The 21,329-nt window shown below is 48.1% G+C and overlaps 1 protein-coding gene across 5 annotated transcripts in view; it reads right to left on the bottom strand.

Moving 5' to 3' along the window:
* Positions 1-19,468, bottom strand: part of OTOF (otoferlin) — a 94,224-nt gene extending 74,756 nt beyond the window's left edge. For 3 of the 5 annotated variants that reach the window (XM_029938131.1, XM_029938133.1, XM_029938136.1), the window contains exons 1-2: positions 19,324-19,468; positions 3,283-3,341 (exon numbers count right to left, since the gene is read on the bottom strand). In XM_029938131.1, the coding sequence (XP_029793991.1) occupies positions 3,283-3,341; positions 19,324-19,402 (138 nt within the window). In that variant the 5' untranslated portion in view covers positions 19,403-19,468. The remainder of the gene's footprint in view (positions 1-3,282; positions 3,342-19,323) is intronic. The other 2 variants (XM_029938132.1, XM_029938134.1) reach the window with 1 other exon arrangement.
* Between the last annotated feature and the right edge of the window lie 1,861 nt (positions 19,469-21,329).

Here is a 21,329-nt window from a genome sequence, read left to right as displayed (position 1 = left end):
CTTTCTCCCTGTCTTTCCATCCCTCCCCACTCATGCTCTCTCTCTTCCTCTCAAAATAAATAAACTTAAAAAACTGTATATAGAGCAAAATTTATATCTTTAGACACACTTATCAAGAAATAAGAAGAGTTAAGCATAACAGCCTTAGCACCCAGCTCAGGAAGTTACAAAAACAAACACAGAAGAAAATAAAATAAACTAGGAGAAGAGAAATAATTTAAGAGGACAGAAGTCAATGAAATGGAGAACAACATGGAGAGATTAATGAAGCCAAAACCTGGTTCCTAGCAAAGATTAATAAGATAAACAGACCTTTAGCAAGGTCAAGAAACACAGAACAAAGATATAAATAAATTCAGTATGGAATACAAAATGGGAAATAACCATAAGCACAAAAAAGATTTTAAAACAGCTTTAAAACTTTACCACCAAATAGGTGCTAATAAATTTGAAAACCTAGACGAAATGTAAAAATGTCTAGAAAAATATAGAAATCCAAAACTGGCACAAGAAGACATAGTGAAATTGAAAAGGGGGCCAAAGAGTCCCCTCCCCAAGCCATCCAGACTGAGATGCCACCATTCTTTCAAAAAGTCAAGGAAGAGCAAATCTTTATTTTATGCATGTTGTTCCAGAACATTTTATGCCTTATTGAATGAAGAAAAATTTACAAACATAGCTGCAAAAATTCTGCATAAAAACATTTGCTAGTTGAATCTAACAGTGTATTAAAAGTGATACATTATGAAAGTCACTAAAGAAGCAAAGTTACAACCATCTCAGTAGTAGTAGAAGAAGACACTTTCGATGAAGTTCAGCAATGTTTTATAATAAAAATTCTTAGCAAACTAGTTAGACACGGTCAGATAGTAAGATCCTATTACAGCAATTATATACGATGACAAAATTTTAGACGTACTTATTCCTTTTAATATTGCGGACCCAGAAAGGATGCCCACCAATCATCACTACTGTCTAACATAGAACTAGGGATTGTGAGGGAAAAAAAAAGAACTAGAGATTGTGGCCAATGCTCTATAGAAAGATAAAGAAGTAAGGGGATAGGACTGAAGGGAAGAGATAAACCTCTTTTTGAAAATAACATGATCATGTACCTATGAAATAGATCCAACTATAAGAATGAGTAAGAGACCTCAGCAAGTTTGCCAGATAAAATGGGACTTCTAAAGGAGGGGAGAGCATTCTCTAGGCCAGCAATAATCAACTAAAAAATGTAGTAAAAGTAAGACACCATTCATGATAACAATAAAACCAGAAAGCATTTAGAAAATAATCAAGATTATATGACTTCTATGCAGAAAAGTTAAAAATGCTACTAAAGCATGGTGAGCAATTTGAATAGATGATTTAATATTATAAAAAATCAGTATCTTCCTAAGTTAATTTGTAAACTTAATCAAAATTCCAGTTGGTTTTTGGAAGGACTTCATAAACTTGCTTTAAAATTATCTGGAAGAAAAAAGGTCCGCAAATAGTTCAACCTTGAGAAGGGAACTTGCCTCATTAGATACTAAGACATACAAAAATGCCGTATTAATGAACACAATGTGAGAAAGTTCAAAAACAGACGAACAGATTAAAAAGATAGAATAGTAGGCTGAGACATAGACCTTAACATACAATAAATGGGGAGAATACAATTGATTGTTTAGCAATCTGATGTTATGAAAAGTGGCTTCTTAAATGGAGAAAAATAAAATGATCCCTCTCTAAAACCACATACAAGGTAAAAGATATAATTATAAAATCAGAAAATGTAGGGAAATATATCTGTAACCTAGAAGAGTGGAAAGACACCTCCCACAAAACTTGAAAACACACCAGGATTAAGGACATCTAGTCAATGAGGGAGTAAAGTTAATAGATGGCAGGCTGAGAGAAAGGTTTAGTCTCTAAATCCAACAAGGGGTTGATATCTTGGACCTACAAAGAACCACTGCAAATCAATAAAAAAGAAAAGACAGCTATACCAACAGGGAAAAAGGGCAACGACTATGAACAGGCAATTTAGAAAAGAGGAAACTTTAAATGTATTATTAAAACAATAGTGAGGCACCCCTGTTGGACTGGTGAAGATCAGAAAGTGGAATAACACTAGGTATAGATGAGGATGTGGGAAATCAGGGATCCTTATGCACTGCTGGAAGAAGTGTAGACCCTGGCAGTGCTGGGTAAGATGAAGGGTATGCAAAACCTGTTTAATCTAGCAATTCCAGAGTAATGTGAGCTGTATATCCCAGAGAAATATTCACACAAGTCCAGAGAGGACAGGCATAAGGATATTCATTGCACTGCTGATGGTGGAGTAGAGGCTGGGTAGAGGCAAGCTGGGGGCTCCTCTCTAGAGGAGTAAGCAGGTAAAGGATGTGCAGGATGACTAGCTCATCCTAGTTGGACCAGGATTTCCCCCATGTTATCACTCAGGGTCTGTGTCCCGGGAACACCCTGGGTCCTACACAAACCCAGCTGGATGAACACCCTAATATGTGTTGGATGGGCTCATAGATACTGTGCAGGAAGTAGAAGCAAGAGATTCGTGTAGCAATATGGATGGAACTCAAAAATCTCACACAGTGAAATAAAATATATAACACAATGCCATTTAAGTAAACAAAATTAGGTACTCAAAAATTTTGTCAGAACACACAGGACACCAAAAGATGCCCATCAAACACGTCAGTATGGCTGTAGATGGAGGGAAGGAATATGGGGATAAGAGAGAATGACACATACACGATAGATGCAAACATACATCAAAACCAGAGCACGGCTGTAGAAACACTGAGATAATGTGCTATAAGCAGGGGCACATGATTTACTCAACTCTCTAAGCCTGAGGTTCAAAAGAAAAATAGCTTTTTGGGGAGACTCAGTGGGAGAGATACCCCGATAGGTCTTAGGGAGGCAGGGGTAATGTCCATATGAGACTGGCTTGGTTGGAAGGCCAGGTGGGGTTGGCCTGAGTCCTCCGTGTGCCCAGGGAATGAGAAGGGAAGCCCTTCTTCTAGCCCTGCTGGACCCTCAGCCAGCGGCTCACTTTTAGTTTGAGGCCTACAGGGCCTGAGGACCCTTTCTCTGGAGAGCAAAAGTCCCCCAGGGGGCAGCAGGCCGTGGGCTGGGCCTACACTGCCCTTCTCTGGGTCCGTCATTCTGCATGGGGCCCTCCCATGCAGAAGTCCCAGAGAAGGATCTGAGTGGAAGGACATTTGGGGCCAGTGGGCTCCTCTGGTTGGGGCTTGAGCTGCCCCCAGGGCGTCCTACCTCATCGAAGTCAGCCACATCTTCGCAGTTCTCCAGCACCCGGGAGTAGAAGGCTTGCCCTGGGTGGGGAAAGAGGACAGCAAGCTTGGGATGAGACGTCCCCACCTGGCAGTCACCACCACAGCATTTGGATTCACATAGCACTGGTCACCAATGAGGGGCCCCAAGTCTTGTGCTGCGCTTTTCAGAGTGTGGCAAGGTCTTGTGTCGCCTCATCTGACCATATCGGAAGCCCTGTGACACAGGCCTAAATGCCATTAGCTCCATTTTACAAGTGGTGACACTAAAGTAAAAAGACACTGGGCTGGTCAGAGGTAGACGTGAGAGGGGGACCCCCGGACTCTTTTCTCCACCTCGCTGCTCTCCCAGTGGCTTTCTTGGCCCTTTGCTGTCTCTTCAGCTCTGCTGGCTTTCCCTGGCCTGCAGCTGCCCTGAGCAGAAGCCTGGCCCCCAGGCAGTGGTCTCCCTGCCCACCGGCAGCCCCCTTTGCGACCATGTCCTCAGCCAGGCCCAGGAGCTGCTGCCCAAGCCAGGCCCCCCACAACCAGCCACATCTCACACCTTCTTCCCCCAAAAGCCAGGGGCCTTCCCCTTCCCCAGCTCTCATTCATGTTCCTGGAGGCCTTGGAGGGGAAGGCCTGGTGGGTTTCTCCCACATGCTGCCCCATCCTTTCCCCACCAGCACAGGGGCTCACGAGCCTGATATAGACACGCATTTTCCCAGACCCCAGCACCTCACATCCCTACACCATCTGCCAGGGCAGAAGCAAAGCTGCCAGCCCTTCTACTCCATCCAGTCAGAACTGGCCCTATGGCCGGAAAGACCACAACCGGAAGAGGAGGGCTGATTGGGGGCTTGGGGGGGGCAATGTGTGTGATTTATGGCCAGCTCAGTTTGCTTTGAGAAATATTCACAGGAGTCTACAATGTCCCAGGCTACCCTCCCCCCAACCCCGGGAAGCTCAGGATAAAGGAATGGATAAAAATCATAGGATCCTTCCCTCAGGGAGCTGCTGGTCTAGTAGGAGCTGGAAGAGGTTGCCAGCTCAGTACCGCGTAATTCATACTGCAAGGTACAATTTTGTGTGAGATAGAAAAGTGGTACAGAGAAGGAAGAGTAAATATTGTTGGGGGGGTTGGTGTTTGGGGTGTGTGGGGTGGAAGCAAGTGGGAAGGATTTGTAATTTCTATGAGGAGAAACTCAGAGAGAGGGTGTGTTAAGAAGAAATGATTATCGGGCGCCTGGGTGGCTCAGTCGGTTGAGTGTACAACTTCAGCTCAGGTCATGATCTCACAGTTTGTGTGTTCAAGCCTCACATCAGGCTCTGTGCTGACAGCTCAGAGCCTGGAGCCTGTTTCGGATTCTGTGTGTCCCTCTCTCTCTGCCCCTCCTCTGCTCATGATCTGTCTCTCTCTCTCTCAAAAATAAATATTTTTAAAAAAGAGAGAAATGATTATCATCTGTCAAATGCACACCAAAGTTGGGGGGAAGGTAGCATGTGTAATAATAGGATCCTGTACACAACTCCCCCCGCCCCCCGGAAAAACCAAACCAAATGATTTTATCTGTGAATAGACAGAGATCTTAGACCATTAGAAATGGTCACCTCCGGCTAAGGGGAGGAAGAAGAGATTCAAAGCAGCTTACTTTGACCTTCTACCATATACACTTAAAGTTTGAAACTTTTTCCATGACCATGCTTTACTTTTGAAATTGAAAGAAAAATGCTTTTATTTTATTTAAAAATTGTTAATCTTTATTTTTGAGAGAGAGAGAGAGAGAGAGAGAGAGAGAGAGTGAGTGGGGGAGGAACAGAGAGAGAGGGTGACACAGAATCCAAAGCAGGCTCCAGGCTCTGAGCTGTCAGCACAGAGCCCGACGCAGGGCTTGAACTCACAAACTGCGAGATCATGACCTGAGCTGAGGTCACACCCTTTACTGACTGAGCCACACAGGTGCCTCTCCAAAAATGCTTTTAAATCCCCGCCAACCTAAACCAGTGGTCCATATCATTGAAGGCCTGTCTCAAGGTTGAATTCAGTCCCCCACTCTGAGACTTGGTTCTGGCGTTCCCTGAAGGGTGAGCTGGGGAATCAGGAGAGGACTTAGCAATGGAGAGGGGATAGTAGGGGTGCATGCAGTGACCCAGAATGGCCAGTGCCAGGTCAGGGGTTACTGGAGTGAGCCCCCTCTGACCCTGCACTGTGCTGGGGCTCAGTACCCTGGGAACCACTTCTCTCCCTTGGCCTTGGCCAACTCACTTCCAGGACAAGAGGGTTGGCACAGAGATCTCCCAGGGCCTGCCTGGTTTTTAGAACTTAGGAGCAAGTATGTAGCTACTCCCTGACAAGAGGGAGGCCAGAGGTTGGATGTCAGAGGCAGGTGGATGGTCTGAGGAAGAGCGTGTGTGTGTGTGTGTGTGTGTGTGTGTGTGTGTGTGTGTGTGTGTGTTTGGAGGATGGGCATATTGAGGAGGGGTTGCGTGTGAGATAATGAGGAAGAAGCTCTAAAGCAGAAGCTATATACAGAAAATAGATGTGAAGTAGACAGATGGGAAACAAAGACTCTTTAGCACCAACCAGGGACAAAACAAAACAGAAAAAACAAAAAAAGAAAAATCTCAACAACGAACCCCAAGGCAGCCCAGGGAGGACAGGGAAACGTGAGAGATGGTGTCTGAGCTTCTTACAATTTCCCCCACAGGTAACACACAACATGAACTGAGAATCAGGTGAGCATATGTGTGTACTGGGGCTTCGCCAAGGCCCTGCCTCTCTGAATAATCAAAGGCCTCTTCATCCTAGAAGATCGTAATGAGCTTGTACATGGCTATATTCAAGGGTCTCCCGGAGAGAAAGCCAAGCAGCCCAGCCAGAGCAGAGGGAGGGGGATTGGGGGGGTTGGGGGAGACTGTCCAACACGGTGCATGAAGCCATAGAGGCTCAAACCCATCCCTGCTTGCCTATTTCCTACAGCCTTGTTAGAGACAACACAAAAAACAGTGAAATTAGCCATTGCAGAATTTATACATCAGGGCTCTGTTTCAAAATGCAGTAAAACCTCATGGCCTCAGGCTCTGGGGATTTAAATGTGGTGAATATTGTCAAACAGGATGAGCCAAATTCTAACTGTAGATATTTTTTGTTTTAAAGAGGTCTGAGAAAACAACCAAATAAATTGTACAGAAATAGAATGTCCTTAAGCATTTTTGAAATGCCGTCTTTTAGGAGAGTTTGTATAAACAGCGGCAGGGATCATTCCTGTGGTTCTTTGCCTTCATTAAGACAGAGCCAGAGACCTCTGCCATCCCTTCCAAGTTATCCAGTGGGGATTACTAACCCTGTCTCTCCTTTTAAGCTCATTTCCACTTAACTATATCTACTCCATTCAACACCAATCCTGTTGACATTTCAGCTCCACTTTAAATGGCTTTCAGACAAAACCATTTAAAATCCCAATATCTAATCACCTTTCTTGCCACAGAGAAGATTAAGAATGAGGCTTGAGAGAAAGAAAATAGCTTGTTCCTTGTAGGGGGAGGCTTTGTGGATAATGTGAGCAGGCGATCAGGTGGGGGAAATTGAACAGCACCCCCTTCCTTTGGAGGCAGTTGCTCATGGGATAGCAGAGCTGTCGGTTTGGAATAAACTCCTCTTTGAGTCAATAAATGATGTTTGAATAGTTGACTCTGTGTGCACAACTGTAATAAGTGCCAGGACATTGGATATGGCCAGATGGAGGGACTCAAGGGTCCAGAGCTTAATAGAAGTATCTGATATGTCGTTTGCCATTGAAAATATCCCTCCTGCACTACACCGAGATGAAGATGAGCTCAATTCTTGTCTCATTTGCAGTATGGAGTGCTATGGCTTTCACGTGATGCCGCCTAAAGGTACCAAATGCCTCACTGGCACCAAACAGCTCCCTCTTCCAGACAGTTGACCTTGCTAGAGCCAGACCTTGAGGAGAGGCAGGTATGTAAGACTAGGTTGTTAGCTGGGGTGCATTTATTCACTCCCACATGCAAGGGGGTCTTCTGCTCCTGCCTGTCGGGGCGGCCATTCGGCCCTGGAGGAGAGGGTGGGTATCTACAAAGATGTTTTGTATTGGGACGCTGACTGAAGAAGTTTATTACAACCCAGAAAGCTACTACAAGGCCAAGCTTACTATACAAGGCAAAATGTAATCATCGACATGTAAAAAGTATGAATAAAGTGAACGTGCAGGTAAAGGAGAAATGAGCTCCACTTAGCAGATCAAGGAAGACATTGTAGAGGTTTGGGCATTGACTCTGGAGAGATGGGAGGAGAGACGGCCATCCAGGCAGAGACGACAGCGTGAGCGGAGAACGGAGCCCTGAAGGAGCAGGACACAGGACAGGGAGGCTCTGACAGGTAAAGGGGAAAATGAAAAGCATCTCTCCTTAGCGGGGGCAGCCCACTGAAGGAAGAGCTGGGAGAGGGGTCCTGGGTTTCTGAGAGGATGCAGAGTGGGGCGGGCGGTGGACCATCTAAAGGGGAAGGAGAATGTCCTGAGGACGAACTTCAGGGACGTCGTGGCCTGTATCCATGCTTGGAGTTGGCTAGTCCGCTTCACGGAGTCTTCAAGTCATCTATAACTGGGGACAGTTGTCCTGGATCAGCCTGTATCCTGGAGCTGGAAGCCAAAACTGAGTAAAGTGTCAAGTTGCTTACAAGCCCAGGGGGTCACAAGATAGTGGGAAGGCTGTTCGGTGAGACATTCTGAGTTCAAACCCCAGCCCTACCACTTGCTAGCCATGTGGCCTTGAAGAAGTTAGCCTCTCTGTGTTAGTTTCCTCAACCATAAAATGGGGCAGACGATAGTGCTTGCACACCCAGTACATAGTTCATCACCCACTTAAAAGTGGCTATTATTCCATTAGAGGGTCCCATATTTCCTTTTCACATTTAAGTTATGTCTTAAATCTAAAAGTGGTCTTTTTCTACTGTGAATCACATTTTGTAGCTTTTTTTAGTAAAGTATAATCAGAAACAATTTTCTTCCCAAGCTAATGTTTTTCAAGGTTTAGATATTTTAGGTATGATTAGCTCTTTTTTTTTAACGAGGTACAACTTACATTCATAGATCTTAAGGGTACAACTCAGTGATTTTCAATAACTGAATATATCTGTGTAGTCATCATACAATCAGGATATAGAACTTCTCCATTTCCTCAAGCTATTCTCTTGTCCCTACTTTCCATCAGTCTCTACCCTCTGATTTCCATCACCAATGGTTCATTTTGCCTGTTTTAGACTTTATATAGTGTACAGAATGTACTTTTTTGTGTCTGGCTTCTTTCAGTCAGTGTAATATTTCTGTGATTCATTCGTGTTGTTGCATATATCAGTAATTCATTTATTTTTATTGTGGAGTAATATTCTGTGTGTGAATATTCTTGCCTTGCTAGTGATCTAAATGTTCAATGTTTCAGGATTAAGTATATTAGGTGGATTTTTTTAAGTTTGTTTATTTATTTTGAGAGAGAGAGAGAAAGCATGAGCAGGGGAGGGACAGAGCGGGGCGGGGAGAGAGAATCCCAAGCAGGCTCCATGCTGTCATCACAGAACCTGAAGTGGGGTTTGATCCCACAGACTGAGAGATCTTGACCTGAGCTGAAACCAAGAGTCAATGCCTAATTGAATGAGTCACCCAGGCACCGCTAGCTAGCTGGATGTTTTTGTTGTTGCCCTTTATTAGATTGAAGAAGTTCCCCCTTACTCCTGGTTTGTGGAACATTTTTTTTATCATGAATTAAGTGTTGGATTTTGTCAAAAGCTTTTCTGTATCTGTTGGTGGTTTTTCTCTTGTATTGTGCTAATATGGTGAATACTTTGATTAACTTTCTAATTTTATTTTCTTAAATGTTGATTTATTTTTGAAGGAGAGAAAGAGAGAGAGAGAGAGAGATTAAAAGAGCATGAGTGGAGGAAGATCAGATAGAGAGGGAGACCCAGAATCTGAAGCAGGCTCCATCTTCTGAGCTGTCAGCACAGAGCCCAAGGCCGGGGGGGGAGGGGAGGCTTGAAATGACAAACAACAAGGTCATGACCTAAGCTGAAGTTGGACACTCAACCAACTGGAGCCATCCAGAAACTGATTAACTTTCTACTTTTAAACTAACTTTGCATCCCTGGTATAAAATTCACTTGTCATGATGTGTTATCCCTTTCATGAATTACTACTCGACTAATATTTTGTTAGGAATTTTACATATTTGTTCATGAGGAATATCGGGCTCTAATATTCTTTTTGTATAAGGCCTTTATCAGGATTTGGTATCATAATATGAATTACAAAGTGTTCTTCCTTCTCTGTTTTCTAAAAGTTTGTGTAAGATTAGTATTATTTCTTCCTTAAATATTTTCTAGAATTCACCAGTGAATTCTATCTAGACCTAAAGCATTCTTTATGGGAAAGCAGTTTACCATCAAAATCATCATCATTTTTATTTCAAATTTCTTTCTTTAATAGATCCTGGACTCTTCAGATTTTCCATTTCCTTTTGTGTCAGTTTGGTAAAGTGTTTTTTTCCCCCAAAGGATTTGTCCATTTCATCTGAGTTGTAGCCACTTACTGAGATACAGTTATTCATAGTATTTTTCTTATTTTCTTTTTAATAAAATGATATCCCTTTTTCATTCCTAATATTGGTAACTGGTGTTTTCTTGCTTTTTTTTCTTGATCATTCTTACTACAACTTACCTATTTTTTCCCAAAGAGTCAACTGTCAGCTTTATTGGCTTTCTCATTTCCTTTTTTGGCTCTCTTGGATTTAATATTTTTTTGGTTGTATTTATTTCTATTGAAATATAATTCACAAACCATACAATTCACCCATTTAAGAGTGTACAACTCAGTGATGTTGGTACATTTACGAAGTGTGTGACATTTACCACTATCTAGTTCCAGAATATTGTACCACCCCCCAAACAACCCCACATTCATTAGCAGTCATTCCCCATTCTCTAGTCCCAGTCCCTGGCGACAAGTCATTTATTTTCTGTCTTTATTTGTTTCTCTATTCAGGGTATTTCTTATACACTAAATGGATTCTTTTGTGTCTGGCTTATTTCAATTAGCATGATGGTTTTAAGACTTGGATTTAATTTTATCTTCTTTTAGTAGCTTCTTAAGGGAGAAACCTGGATCATTGATTTCAGACTTTTTCCTTTTCTGCCATACATATTTAAAACTGTAAATGTTGACATGTTGTATTTTCATTATCCTTTGGCTGGAAATGTCTTATAATTTCTCTTTGGTTTAATTCTCTCACCACAGGTTATTTAGAAGGATATGTTTACTTTCTAATAACTTTGAGCTTTTTAACATCTCTTATTGTTATTAATTTCTAAGTGAATTCCATTGGGGTCAGAGAACATACTTTGCAGGATGTCAGTCTTTTGAAATATATTGAGACTTGTTTAATCATCCAGCATATGGTCTATCTTGATGAATGTTCCATGTGCGTTTGAGAAGAATGTGTGTCTTTCACTTTGGGGTGAAATGTCCTAGAAACACCAATTAGGTCAAGGCAGTTGATGGTGTTGTCAAATGTTCTATATCCCTAATGATCTTGTCTAGTTGTTTATAATTATCTCCTATAATAACACCCCCCCAACAATGTTCCGTAAATAACGTGCTCTCTTAAAATCACCAGCAACTCAGAGAGCCAGATTTGGGTTACGCAGAGTCCTTGGGTTTCCAGTAGGGGAAAGTTGTCCCTTCTCTTTCTCCCATTTCTCAACTAGATGGAGGCTCCATCTACTTCCGACCCTTTACTTTCCACAAATGTTATTCAAATATAATGTCCATCTTCACTCATGTATTTCTCCTTGCCCCGTCCTATTAACACCCAGTAGAAGCTCAGGCTTGTGTCAGAGATTCATCAGAGAGGCAGGAACAGGGCAGGGATGATAAACCCATTTCTCTGGCCCAGCTAAAGCCTATTCTTCCATAAAGCTGCTCACTCGAACTCTGACTTTGCCATGGAACTAACTGATGGCTCCAGTTCCCATTTTTCAGACCCAGGCACTGAGGCAAAGAGAGGGTGGTGTTTCCCCTCAAGCCTAGGACAGTGGCAGCCACACACTCAGCAACCGCCAGGTCTTACTGCAACAGATTAGAGGAGTTTGTGGGCCTAGTGATCCACAAACTGTCCAGAGTACCTACCCTCTCTGTGCCAGGCACTGGGCATATAAAAAAGCCTGGTGGGAAAGTGACTTTTTACATTCTTAAATGGGGTTAAAATATTATTAAAACTGTAGTCACAACTTTATCTTAAACATTGGCTTTAAAAAAAGGAAAGCAAGCGAGTGCAAACTGATTTCCAACTAAGCCAATGAGACCTTCTGCCTTGGAAAAAAAAAACAAACGTAGAAACAAATAGAGTTGAGCCAGTATCTAGAGGGCGGATCAGTCCTGGCAGGAAGTAGACAAGGACTGAAGGTAAAAAAGGATCACATGATATTTTCTGTCTCAGGAGGCCCTTCTGGAACCATCAATGCGAGAAGCAATCGCTGCCTGGTGCTGCCAGGTGGGGGGCTGCAGAGGCCCCTGCTGCAGCTGTGGGCCCTGGTGCTTCCGGGGTCGCTCCGACTTCAGGGCTGCCCCATGCCAGGCGCTGCGCTGGCCCTGCTGCCACCTTCATGGCTCTGGGTGTTTTCACTCTGTCATCTCATGGCTCGCAGAATCCACGGTGCTAGGAATCCCAACTAGGATCAAGTAAGGCTCTGCCCACCCCCTAAATCCCTGAATCCACGAAGTCCCTGAGAGTCACAATGTGCTCTATTCCTGTCTCTCTCGAAATCTGCAGCAGGAGCAGCCCTGGGATGGAGAGCAGGATCCTTATATTTGCATAGCAATTTACAGTGTGGAGAGCCTTCCGCGTATATCACCTTTTTCACTTGACCCCAAAGCAGCCCTGTAAGGACTCAAGGACATCTCACCTTCTCCTAGACCTTCACTTACCCCCTAGATTCCCAAACCACCGGGCTCCAACAGCCCTCCTGGGCACTCACTGTACTAAATCAGATTTCTGGCTTCCTGGAGGATCTTTTCACTAGAATGACTGACAGGCAAGTCTATCTTCTCTGTGCCTCCTGCCCCCCAACCTTCCTTTCGTACCCAAGTACAAAATCCAGAGGCATCCTTGTGCTACCCTCTTGCTCACTACCAACTCACTACCCCCTTCTCTGGACCGACGTCATCCCTTCTCTCCAAGTCCACAGCCTTCTGTACCACTACCCATACCAGGTTTCTCCCTGGGCTCCTGGCCTGGGGTCCTGGCATCCAGAATGTCCTTTCCAAAACCAGATGTCCCCATCCCATTCTCCTGCTAAAAGCATCACTGACTCCCATTCACTTACAAAGCGGAGGTTTACACCGCACAGCTTCACACTGAAGACCCTCTGTGTTTGCACCCAGCCTCCCACCACACCACTCCCACTGCATCTCCAGCAGACACTCCCAGCTCCCTGAACCCTTGACGTGGCTCCACACTGTCACATCTGTACTGATATTAGTCCTTCTGCCTGCAGTGTGGCCCTTTGTAGGCTTTGTCCCAGCTAGGAAGAGACGGCTTAAATATCAACCCATCTTCCCAAACCCCCTCCCCCAGTACCTCCCCAGTAAAATCTCTTCCCTGGGCCCCGTCCACATTCCAGCTTCATCTTGCTGGCTCCAGGACAGCTGGCTTTGGGCATCCCCAGAGCTACTGGTTTGCTCCCACCTCCTTTCCCATGCTTTTCCACTATCTTTTCCTAATGAAGGCTGACTCACCCTCTCAGGGAGGCTCCTGGACCTCAGGGTCTAAGTAGGCTTCCCTTGCTTCATGCTGCCTTGCACCTGCACCTCCCTTTCCAGAATACTCATCATGTTGCTCGTGGTGACTTGTGCGATGATGTCTTTGCCTTGAGGGCAGGCCCATGTCTTTCTAATTTATTGCCATCACCCCACTGCCTAGAATAGCACTTAGCACATAGCTGGCCCTCACCAAATATTATGATCTAGATGAATGACAGAATGAGTGAATGAATGATAAAATACTTGATTTACAAAACACATTAACATGTAGCTTTTACAGATGCCTGGGTGACAGTCAGCTAAGCGTCCAACTCTTGATTTCTGCTCAGGTCATGATCTCAGGGTTCCAGAGTTTGACCCCTGAGCCTCATGTCTGGCTCTGTGCTGACAGTGTGGAGCCTGCTTGGGATTCTCTCTCAGTCTCTCTCTACCTCTCCCCAAAATAAATAAACTTTTTAAAAAAGTAGCTTTTAATGAGCTAGAAAATTTATGACATCAATGAGACAATTAAAAATGTGATCACTGAATATTTGATAGTATTAAAGAATAATTTTTTTTTTAAGGAAAGATGTAATCTGTGGGTTTAAAAAAACGAGTCTTTGTCTTTTCTAACCAGATGCTGAATATTTACAGATGAAATGGTATGGTGTTCGGTCTTTGCTTCCAAATAATTTGGGGCATGGGCGTGGGAAAGAACAAACGGAACAAGATTGGCCAGGAGTCAGCGGTTGTTAAGATTCCATGGGGAGAGCTTGGGGGCCAAGGCACCACTTTCCCAACTCTCGTATGTACTTGAGACTTTCCATTATAAAAAATTAATAATAAAAAAGGGATCAACCTCAGCCATGGGACTAGGTGGGAGAGATATAGCTTTTTATGTTATGAGTAAGGGTGGATAAGATATCCAAGGAAGGCATACAATTCAGAGAAATTATTTGCAAATCTATTCTTGAGCACATTCCCAGCAGCCTTTTTGCTGAGGGCCTTTGTAGCAGAAGACAATTTTATGGTCATTTCCATATCATGAAAACACACTCATCAAAGCAGGAGAAGCCTGGGGAATTTGCAGTGCACTCTGCCTGCTCTCCGAGGTCTGCATTGGCTTGCTCTGGGTGGGTGTGGGGGGACATTCAGGGCCTGGAATTTAGACAGAGAAGATCTGTCCCCACCCCCAGATGGTGACGGGCCTGTGTGTAGAGTGGAGAACGTGGGAGGCACAACAGCACAGAGCTGAGTCCACAGCCAGCAATGGATGACAGAGGCTGTCCTAAGGGTCCCCTCCACAGTCCCCTTCAGTGGGGCGATGCCCCCATCCTTTGTCGGGGGCAACACCTAGCCCACCTCCTCCCAGAGAGGAGGTGTGGTGCTGGGCCAGAGTGCACCTACAGCCCCATGCATCCTGGGAGTGGGTCCTAGGACAGGGGGCACTGAGGTACTCTGCCTCCTTCACCGGAGATAGCAGAGAAGTCTCCAGATAGAAGTGGTATTTATTATCAAGAGGGAGAGCTCCTCCATTTTAATGGGGAAGAATCTAATTCACTCACCCGGCCCCAAGGATCCTGGCTCATCTCCCTCCCACCCTCTTTCCTGCAGCCTCTGCTCCAGCCAATCCTATGGTTTCCCAGTCAGTGCACTTAACTGGGATTCTTCCTCTGGCCTCCAGTCAGTCCCTCACCCAGAAAGTCTTTCCCTCAGGCAAGGACCCTCCCTCAAGCATCTTTCTGCATCTCCACATGTGCTCGAAGTAAGCTGTCATCCCCTGAACAGGCTGCACTTTCTGTCCCACACCTAGGGGTGCCTTGGCCCTCCTGAGTCCGACAACATTTCCCCATTATGTCTGCACACGCCGCTGCCCCTCTATCCAATTAGGAGATGCTGGTTTGCCTTTCAAACCCCAGCCTGTACCATGTGTTGTACATAGCAGTGCTTAGAGAGAGCATGCCCTGGGAAGGGCTGGGGCCGCATGCAGCTCTTTTTGCTTCTGACCTGTGGGCTGGAGCCGGACTCCCCAGCGTTTGCTAGAGAATGAGGTCAGCCTCCCTCAGGGGTCCCAGATGGAGACATCGATGGAGGCTTCTTGGTTCGTGGCTTCCAAGGCCTCTTCCAGTCCCTGATCCCCCTTGGATAGAAAGCTGGGGTGGGGGGTTCACATTTGGGAATGTTGAGCCCGAGAATGGCAGTGCCATGGTGGAAGATTTAAAACCCACTGGGGGCTGTTTCATCCTCATTTTGAGGGTGAGGCCCAGTGCTTAGCATGGGCCTCTGTTAGACTGGCTCAGATGGGATCCCTATCTTGAAGGTGCTCAGGTGTGAGCACAGCCTACAGAACTGGGGCAGCTTCTAAACTACCAAGTGCCCTGGTTGAGCTGTGGCAGGAGTATGTGCACAGGACTGCAAGGCAGGGGGAAGGCTTCCCAGAGGAGGTGACCTATGAGCTGGGTCTTAAAGGATGGGTAGAATTAATGGGAGTCCTCAAGATGGAGGGTGGGAGTCGTTGGCTTGTATCTCTGGGAAATAGAAAGAAATTCAGAATTACGGGAGCCGCGTGGGGGTGGGGGGGGGAAGGAAAGAGAAGTCTCTGGGCCAAGAGGAAAGCTTTGATAAAGCAGATCTTTATCATTAGGTCAGGTGAATTACGTGAAGATCAGACCGGGCCCCAGACAGCACCCATTTCAGACATCCAATCCCCAAACCCAGTGTCTTGGCAAGAAAGCTCAGGGACTGGCCCCAAGCAGTCTGTCACCACTTCCCCAGGTCTGGATGGGCTGAGTACTGGACAGGAGGTTGGACTAGAGGAACACAGACACCCTCCCACCCCATGTTCCCTGGTTCTGACTGGTGCTAGAACTATTTTAGCAGTTGAAAAAGGACAAACCCTAGGCGAATACCGCTTCTCTTTGAGTAGCCACCTGTCATCAAGATAGCGCCTTTCCAGACAGCCAGCTTCTGATTCTGGCTGCAGTCTTCTGTGATAAATGGGGACCATTGTCTTATCTTGTTTATGGGAGGCTGAGGCTCTGGGGCTCTGGGGTCTGTGTGCACCATGGGGACTGGGGGTCAAGCCTTCTGGTGTTTCCTGTCTGACCGGATGGACAGTAACTCCTGCCGGTGGGGGCTGTGTCTTCACCCCCAGGGTCCTAGGCTTGTCCACAAATATCAGCACGTTCAGTGAATGAATGAATAAAGGCAGGATCGTGTGAGGAGCCACCATTGGGGCAGTAAATGCTAAGATCTGGGGGGTGAGCACTGTGAGAGTCTGAGAGTCGGGCAGCTGGCTGACCCAGTGGCAGGGAGAGAGGGATGGCCAGGGACACAGCTGGTGCTCGCCCAGCCCACATGGGAACAGGGGTCTCAGAGGTGGTCTGCTCTGGGCCTGGATCATCTCAGCCAGTGGGTCCCTACAGAGCAGAGGCCAGGCTCAATTTACTTGCTCCTGGCACAGGACGAGAAGGCCTCAGATGCGCTTGCCTCTCCTGTTTGTAGCTCACAAGGTGCCCTCCCTCCTGCTCCTGGCCAACAGAAGAAAGAAATCGGGCTGGAGGAAAGATCACTCAGGAGCCTGTAGCTGTCCCAAGCAGCACTCGAATGGGCGCCTCACAGACATAGCATCTGAATGCTCCTTCCTTAATCTCTTTCAACACCTATTATTTCCCTGAAGCGACCTGGTGAGGTGGATATCATTAACATGCCCATTTTTAAGATGAGGAAACTGAGGATTAAAGAGGCGAAGTGAGTGGCAGAATCTAGGTCCACCCAGGCTTCTGATTCCATATCTAGAGCTTTCTCCACCATAGCCCCATGGAACGCTTTCCTAAGCATCCTGGGTGGCACAGCACAGAAAGTAAGCTTTATTTCAGCCAGGTCATCTGGTCTACCTGGGCCGCCACCAATGGACACAGCACTCTAGGGCTCCCTCACCCAGTCTTTGAGCTTCACTCACGGGATTAGGGGAACTTGGGGCCAGCATCGCCCTGTGACCGTTCTCCAGTTTCTCATTTCCCCCTGCAGCTGTTTGCTTGGGACACCAGTGGTCGTGTATGCCAGGAGGTGCTGTGGAACTTTCTAGATTGGGCCCATTCCTCTGTTGTTGGTGTTGAGCTTTTGAAGTATCTGTGATTGTCAACTGCTGGCTGAGATGTATCTGGTTGTTACGAGGACGCTTTCTGGAAATCTGCTGGCCATCTGCCTATTCCTGCTGCCCAACTCCTTCCCCACGGCCCTGTCTCTGCCCACCTGCTGCAGCTACAGAGCGTGAATGTGGATTTCTCCCCTCAGTCCAGAGGGCACTGGTTGCAAAGAGACAAGTTCCTGTGTGGTAGGTTGAGGCTGGAGGGCCCGCCCTACTGCTCAAAGAAGAAGGTGGGCATCAGACAGACAGGGCGCTCACCCCCAGCGGGCCAGGAGGAGATAAACGGGCTTGCAGGATTGAGCAGCCAGGCCAGGGGTGAGGTTCTGACTCTGAGTCCCTCCACGGACACCGTGCGGACACTGCGCCTTGGTTTCCCTGCCTGCAAACGGGACTGGGGCTGTCCTGACACGGCCTGCAACAGCATCGCCATCTGTAGCTAGACAGCCAAACATTGCGCTGTCTGTGGGACACAGGACACGTTTCACAGATGAGAGGACACACTTGCATTTTCTAAAGCCAGCAGGTGGCACCCAGAGATGCAGGGTGTTGCAGACAAAGCCGCCCTCGGGCTGGTGTGGGAAGCAACAGGCAGTCTGCCTGCCCCTTCCGCTCCCACCTGCCAGCAGGGACACTGCGATCTGACCCCCTGAACCCCTCCCGATTCTGTGCACAGCCGGCTGCAGGGTGGACAACCTGGGCCTCCTGCCGGAGCCAGTCCAACTCAGGGGTGATGTGGGCACCGGGGCTGCTGGCCCTGGCCACCCCTCTCCCTCCTAACCCAGTTGTGAGTCTAGACTGGGCCCCGGTGCTCACTTGGCTCTTTAGTCTGCTGGGTTCTCTGGGCTCCTGTCCCGCCCCCATTCTCACCCCTTCTCTTGGGGGAAGGGCCATGGCTAGTGAGCAGTGCTCTGGCCTCTGGCCAAAGACCGCTAGAGATGCCCTGGCCCACAGGGCTGGGCTGTGGCCAGGCAGAAGCAGAGGTGGGTGGGCACAGGTAACCTTGGGCTTACTTTTTCTACTTAACCTTGAGGGGCTGCCCACTGTCCTCAGGGTGAAGGCAGCCTTGCCTCTTTGCTCCTGCTGGATTCTCCTGTCTCAGCTTCTGCACTCAGTCTGGGCTCCCGCCTCATGGGTCCTTGGTCTCTTCCCTGTTCCATGTTCTAGTTCCCCTCCCAACTGTGAGCATTCTGTCCCCTGCACCTGCTTTGCCCTCACCTCCTCACCTTGTTCCCTCCTGCTGGTCCCTTGGGTTCCAGCCGAGGGGCTACCTCTTCCCGGAAGCTTTCCTGGACTATCTGGTCCCAGCCTGGGTCGGGACGCCACCTCTCTGGCTTGCATGCTGCACTTGTCCCCATCCTCATCATATCCCACACCCGTCCTACTTATCTGCCCGCTGGTCCTTCTGTCCCACTGGATGTAGACTCCTCGGGGGCAGGGCCTGGGTCAAACTCAGCCCCCAGCCTTGGCACACAGACCACAGTACATGGTTGCTGGATGCATGAGTGAGGAGGAGGACAGGAGAGAATGAACAGGGGAAGCCTGCGGGGCTTGCAGGCTCCCTGCCCACCAACAGAGCTGCGAGAAGCCAATAGTAGCCTCAACCAGAGAGCTACTGGCTGCCTGGTTTCTAGGAGCCGTGCTGGGTCTTAAAGTCTGCAGAGCCCACCCCCACCCTGTGCCCAGGGAAGTCTTCTGGAGGGAGAGGGAGAGGAGGAATCTTCTGGAGGGAGAGGGAGAGGAGGAACAGGCCCACATAGGCTCTGTGGGGTCCTCCCTGAGCTCGGAGATGGGGCCCTTACTTCTCCCTCCCCAGGACACCCCAGCAGGAAAAGGACCCTGCCCCCCTGCCAGGCACATTCCATATTGGCAAGTACAGGGAAAGCCAGACACAAATGCAGACATGGAAACACAAGGAACCCTGATTTTCAGGAAATCACAATGGCCAGTCAGGCCAGGAGCAGAGAGCAGCCCATGGAAAGCCTCATCATCCCAGCCCTCCTAGAACTTTTCCTATCCACCCTCCCTACCCTGCTTTCTCCCCATCAGCCCAGAGCTGGGGTCCCTCTAAGGCAAGGGGGTTCCCTACCTCGGAAAGTCACTTTGGCGATCCGGTCGCCCTTGCCCCGAAGCTCCGAAACCGTCTTGAGGTGGACAAGCAGGGCCATGCTGGTGTGGAGAGCCCAGACGCTGCCAGCAGGGAGCAGCCGGAGAAGGAGCGAGCCCGGTGGAGCTCGGTGCACACGCCTCCTCCCTCCTGCTGCCTCCTCCTCCTGCAGCCCCTCTGATGCTGCCCGCAGAGACCAAGGCAACCGAGCCCTGCGAGCTGCTCCTTCCAGTGATCGGAGACACTCACAGCCCTGCCAGCCCCCGCCCCTCCAAGTTGTCAGCCCAGTGCGTGTGTATCTCTGTGTGTGTGTGTGTGTGTGTGTGTGTGTGTGTGTGTGTGTGTGTTGAGCACCCTGCGTGCAGCCTGGGAGTGTAGGCTCAGAGTCAGAATTCATTATTCAGCAGCCTCTGGCTCCCAGATACAGGCCTGCCCAGCTTCAGATGTCTTTTCCCAGCTCCGCAGGGCTCTGCTGCGCCCTGCTAGGCAAGCTCTGCCACCAGGAGTGGGCAGGTGGGCATGGATGGGCATGTGTGTGGAAAGGGCAGGTGTGCGGCCAGGGGCACCTACCCCTGCAAGGGGAGAAGGAGCTTCACTGGCCATGTGCACAAGAACCTGGGCTACTGGGCTGGTGTTTTGTGGGGATTCGTGTCCCCCAGTCAAGTCGGTCACCGGGGCTGCTGGTGTCCGGGAGGCTCGGGGAACCCGGATGGGCCAGGCCTGGCTGGGTCACACTGTGCTACATAGAAATCCCAACCCAGGGCCCCGCTAGCTGGAAAATCAGCGTCTCTCAGGCTACATCCAGGCTGTGCCCGGTGGCTGCTGTCAGAATGAAGAGTCCTAAGAGAAAAAAGGAATGTTCTGCCTTCACCTGCACTCACAGAGACTATGCCCCCAAGAGGTAGGGGCCCGACTTCCTGCTTTGGGATTCCTGGATCTGGGAAGATGGGGGGTGCTTGCTTCGGCAGCACATATACTAAAACTGGGAAGATGGGGGGCTCAGAAGCTGGGCTAAGCAGGATGGGGGATGCCCAGGACCCTAACCCAGCCCCATCCGGGGGCCTGGGGATGGAGAAGGCTGGGCCAGTGAGCCTCACTGTCCGGCCCGGTACCCAATTAGCTGCTGGGGTCGGGGGTCAGTGGGGAAGGGGCATCTGGCAGAATTTCCAAGGACCAAAATAAGAACTGCCCTCTCTTCCAGCAACATACCCCGGGTGGTGCTTACAGAGAAAGGGACCCTGGGGACCAGGCTCCGAACCTGGAGCCTTTGCAGGGCCATCCTCACCCTCACTCCTGCTGTTCTCTCTGTAAGGCACGCCCTCACCCCACCACTGCCTTCTCGCAGAGACTCAGGTGCCCATTCCTGAAAGTGCCTTTGCACCCACACCTCCTGCCAGGCTGGGGCAGGGTCCTGGCTTGCTGCCCCCACCCCTCTCCACTCACTGCTTTGTTCTGACCATGGGGAGACCCTGGTGCCCTGCATCTTTCCATCCCCAGAGCCTCGCACAGAGTTCTGCGTATAGTGGGATACCCAGTGAACGTTGACAGGAGAAGGAGTGAGCTTGGTGACCTATAGGGAACTAAAGGTTCAAAGGGGAAATATTAAATGTTCACAGCATGCAAATCCGAGGTTACTGCATTTGAATTCTACAGTCCAGTGACCTGTGGCATGTCACAAGAGCCTCCTTCTAGATGTTTCCTTGCTACACTGCCTCATTTTTCTTTTTAAAGTTATGTTTTATTTTCTTCTCCCCCTTTCCTTCTCCAATTCCTGCTCTTCTTTCTCACTTTTATCTAACCACATTGGAGCAAAGGATATTTTAGCATATTGTATTTATTGAATACAAATGAATGTCCAAAAATTTAAAAAACCAGATAAGTTCAATGTCTCTGTATAAAAAAAAAATTGGGGCACCTAGGTGGCTCAGTAGGTTAAGCGACTGACTTCGGATCGGGACATGTGTCCACAGTTCACCAGTTCAAGCCCC

The sequence above is a fragment of the Suricata suricatta genome, chromosome 4, assembly GCF_006229205.1.
Source record: "Suricata suricatta isolate VVHF042 chromosome 4, meerkat_22Aug2017_6uvM2_HiC, whole genome shotgun sequence".
NCBI lineage: Eukaryota > Metazoa > Chordata > Mammalia > Carnivora > Herpestidae > Suricata > Suricata suricatta.
Note: the sequence above shows the minus strand (reverse complement) of the source record. Positions and strands in the feature narration are given on the sequence as shown.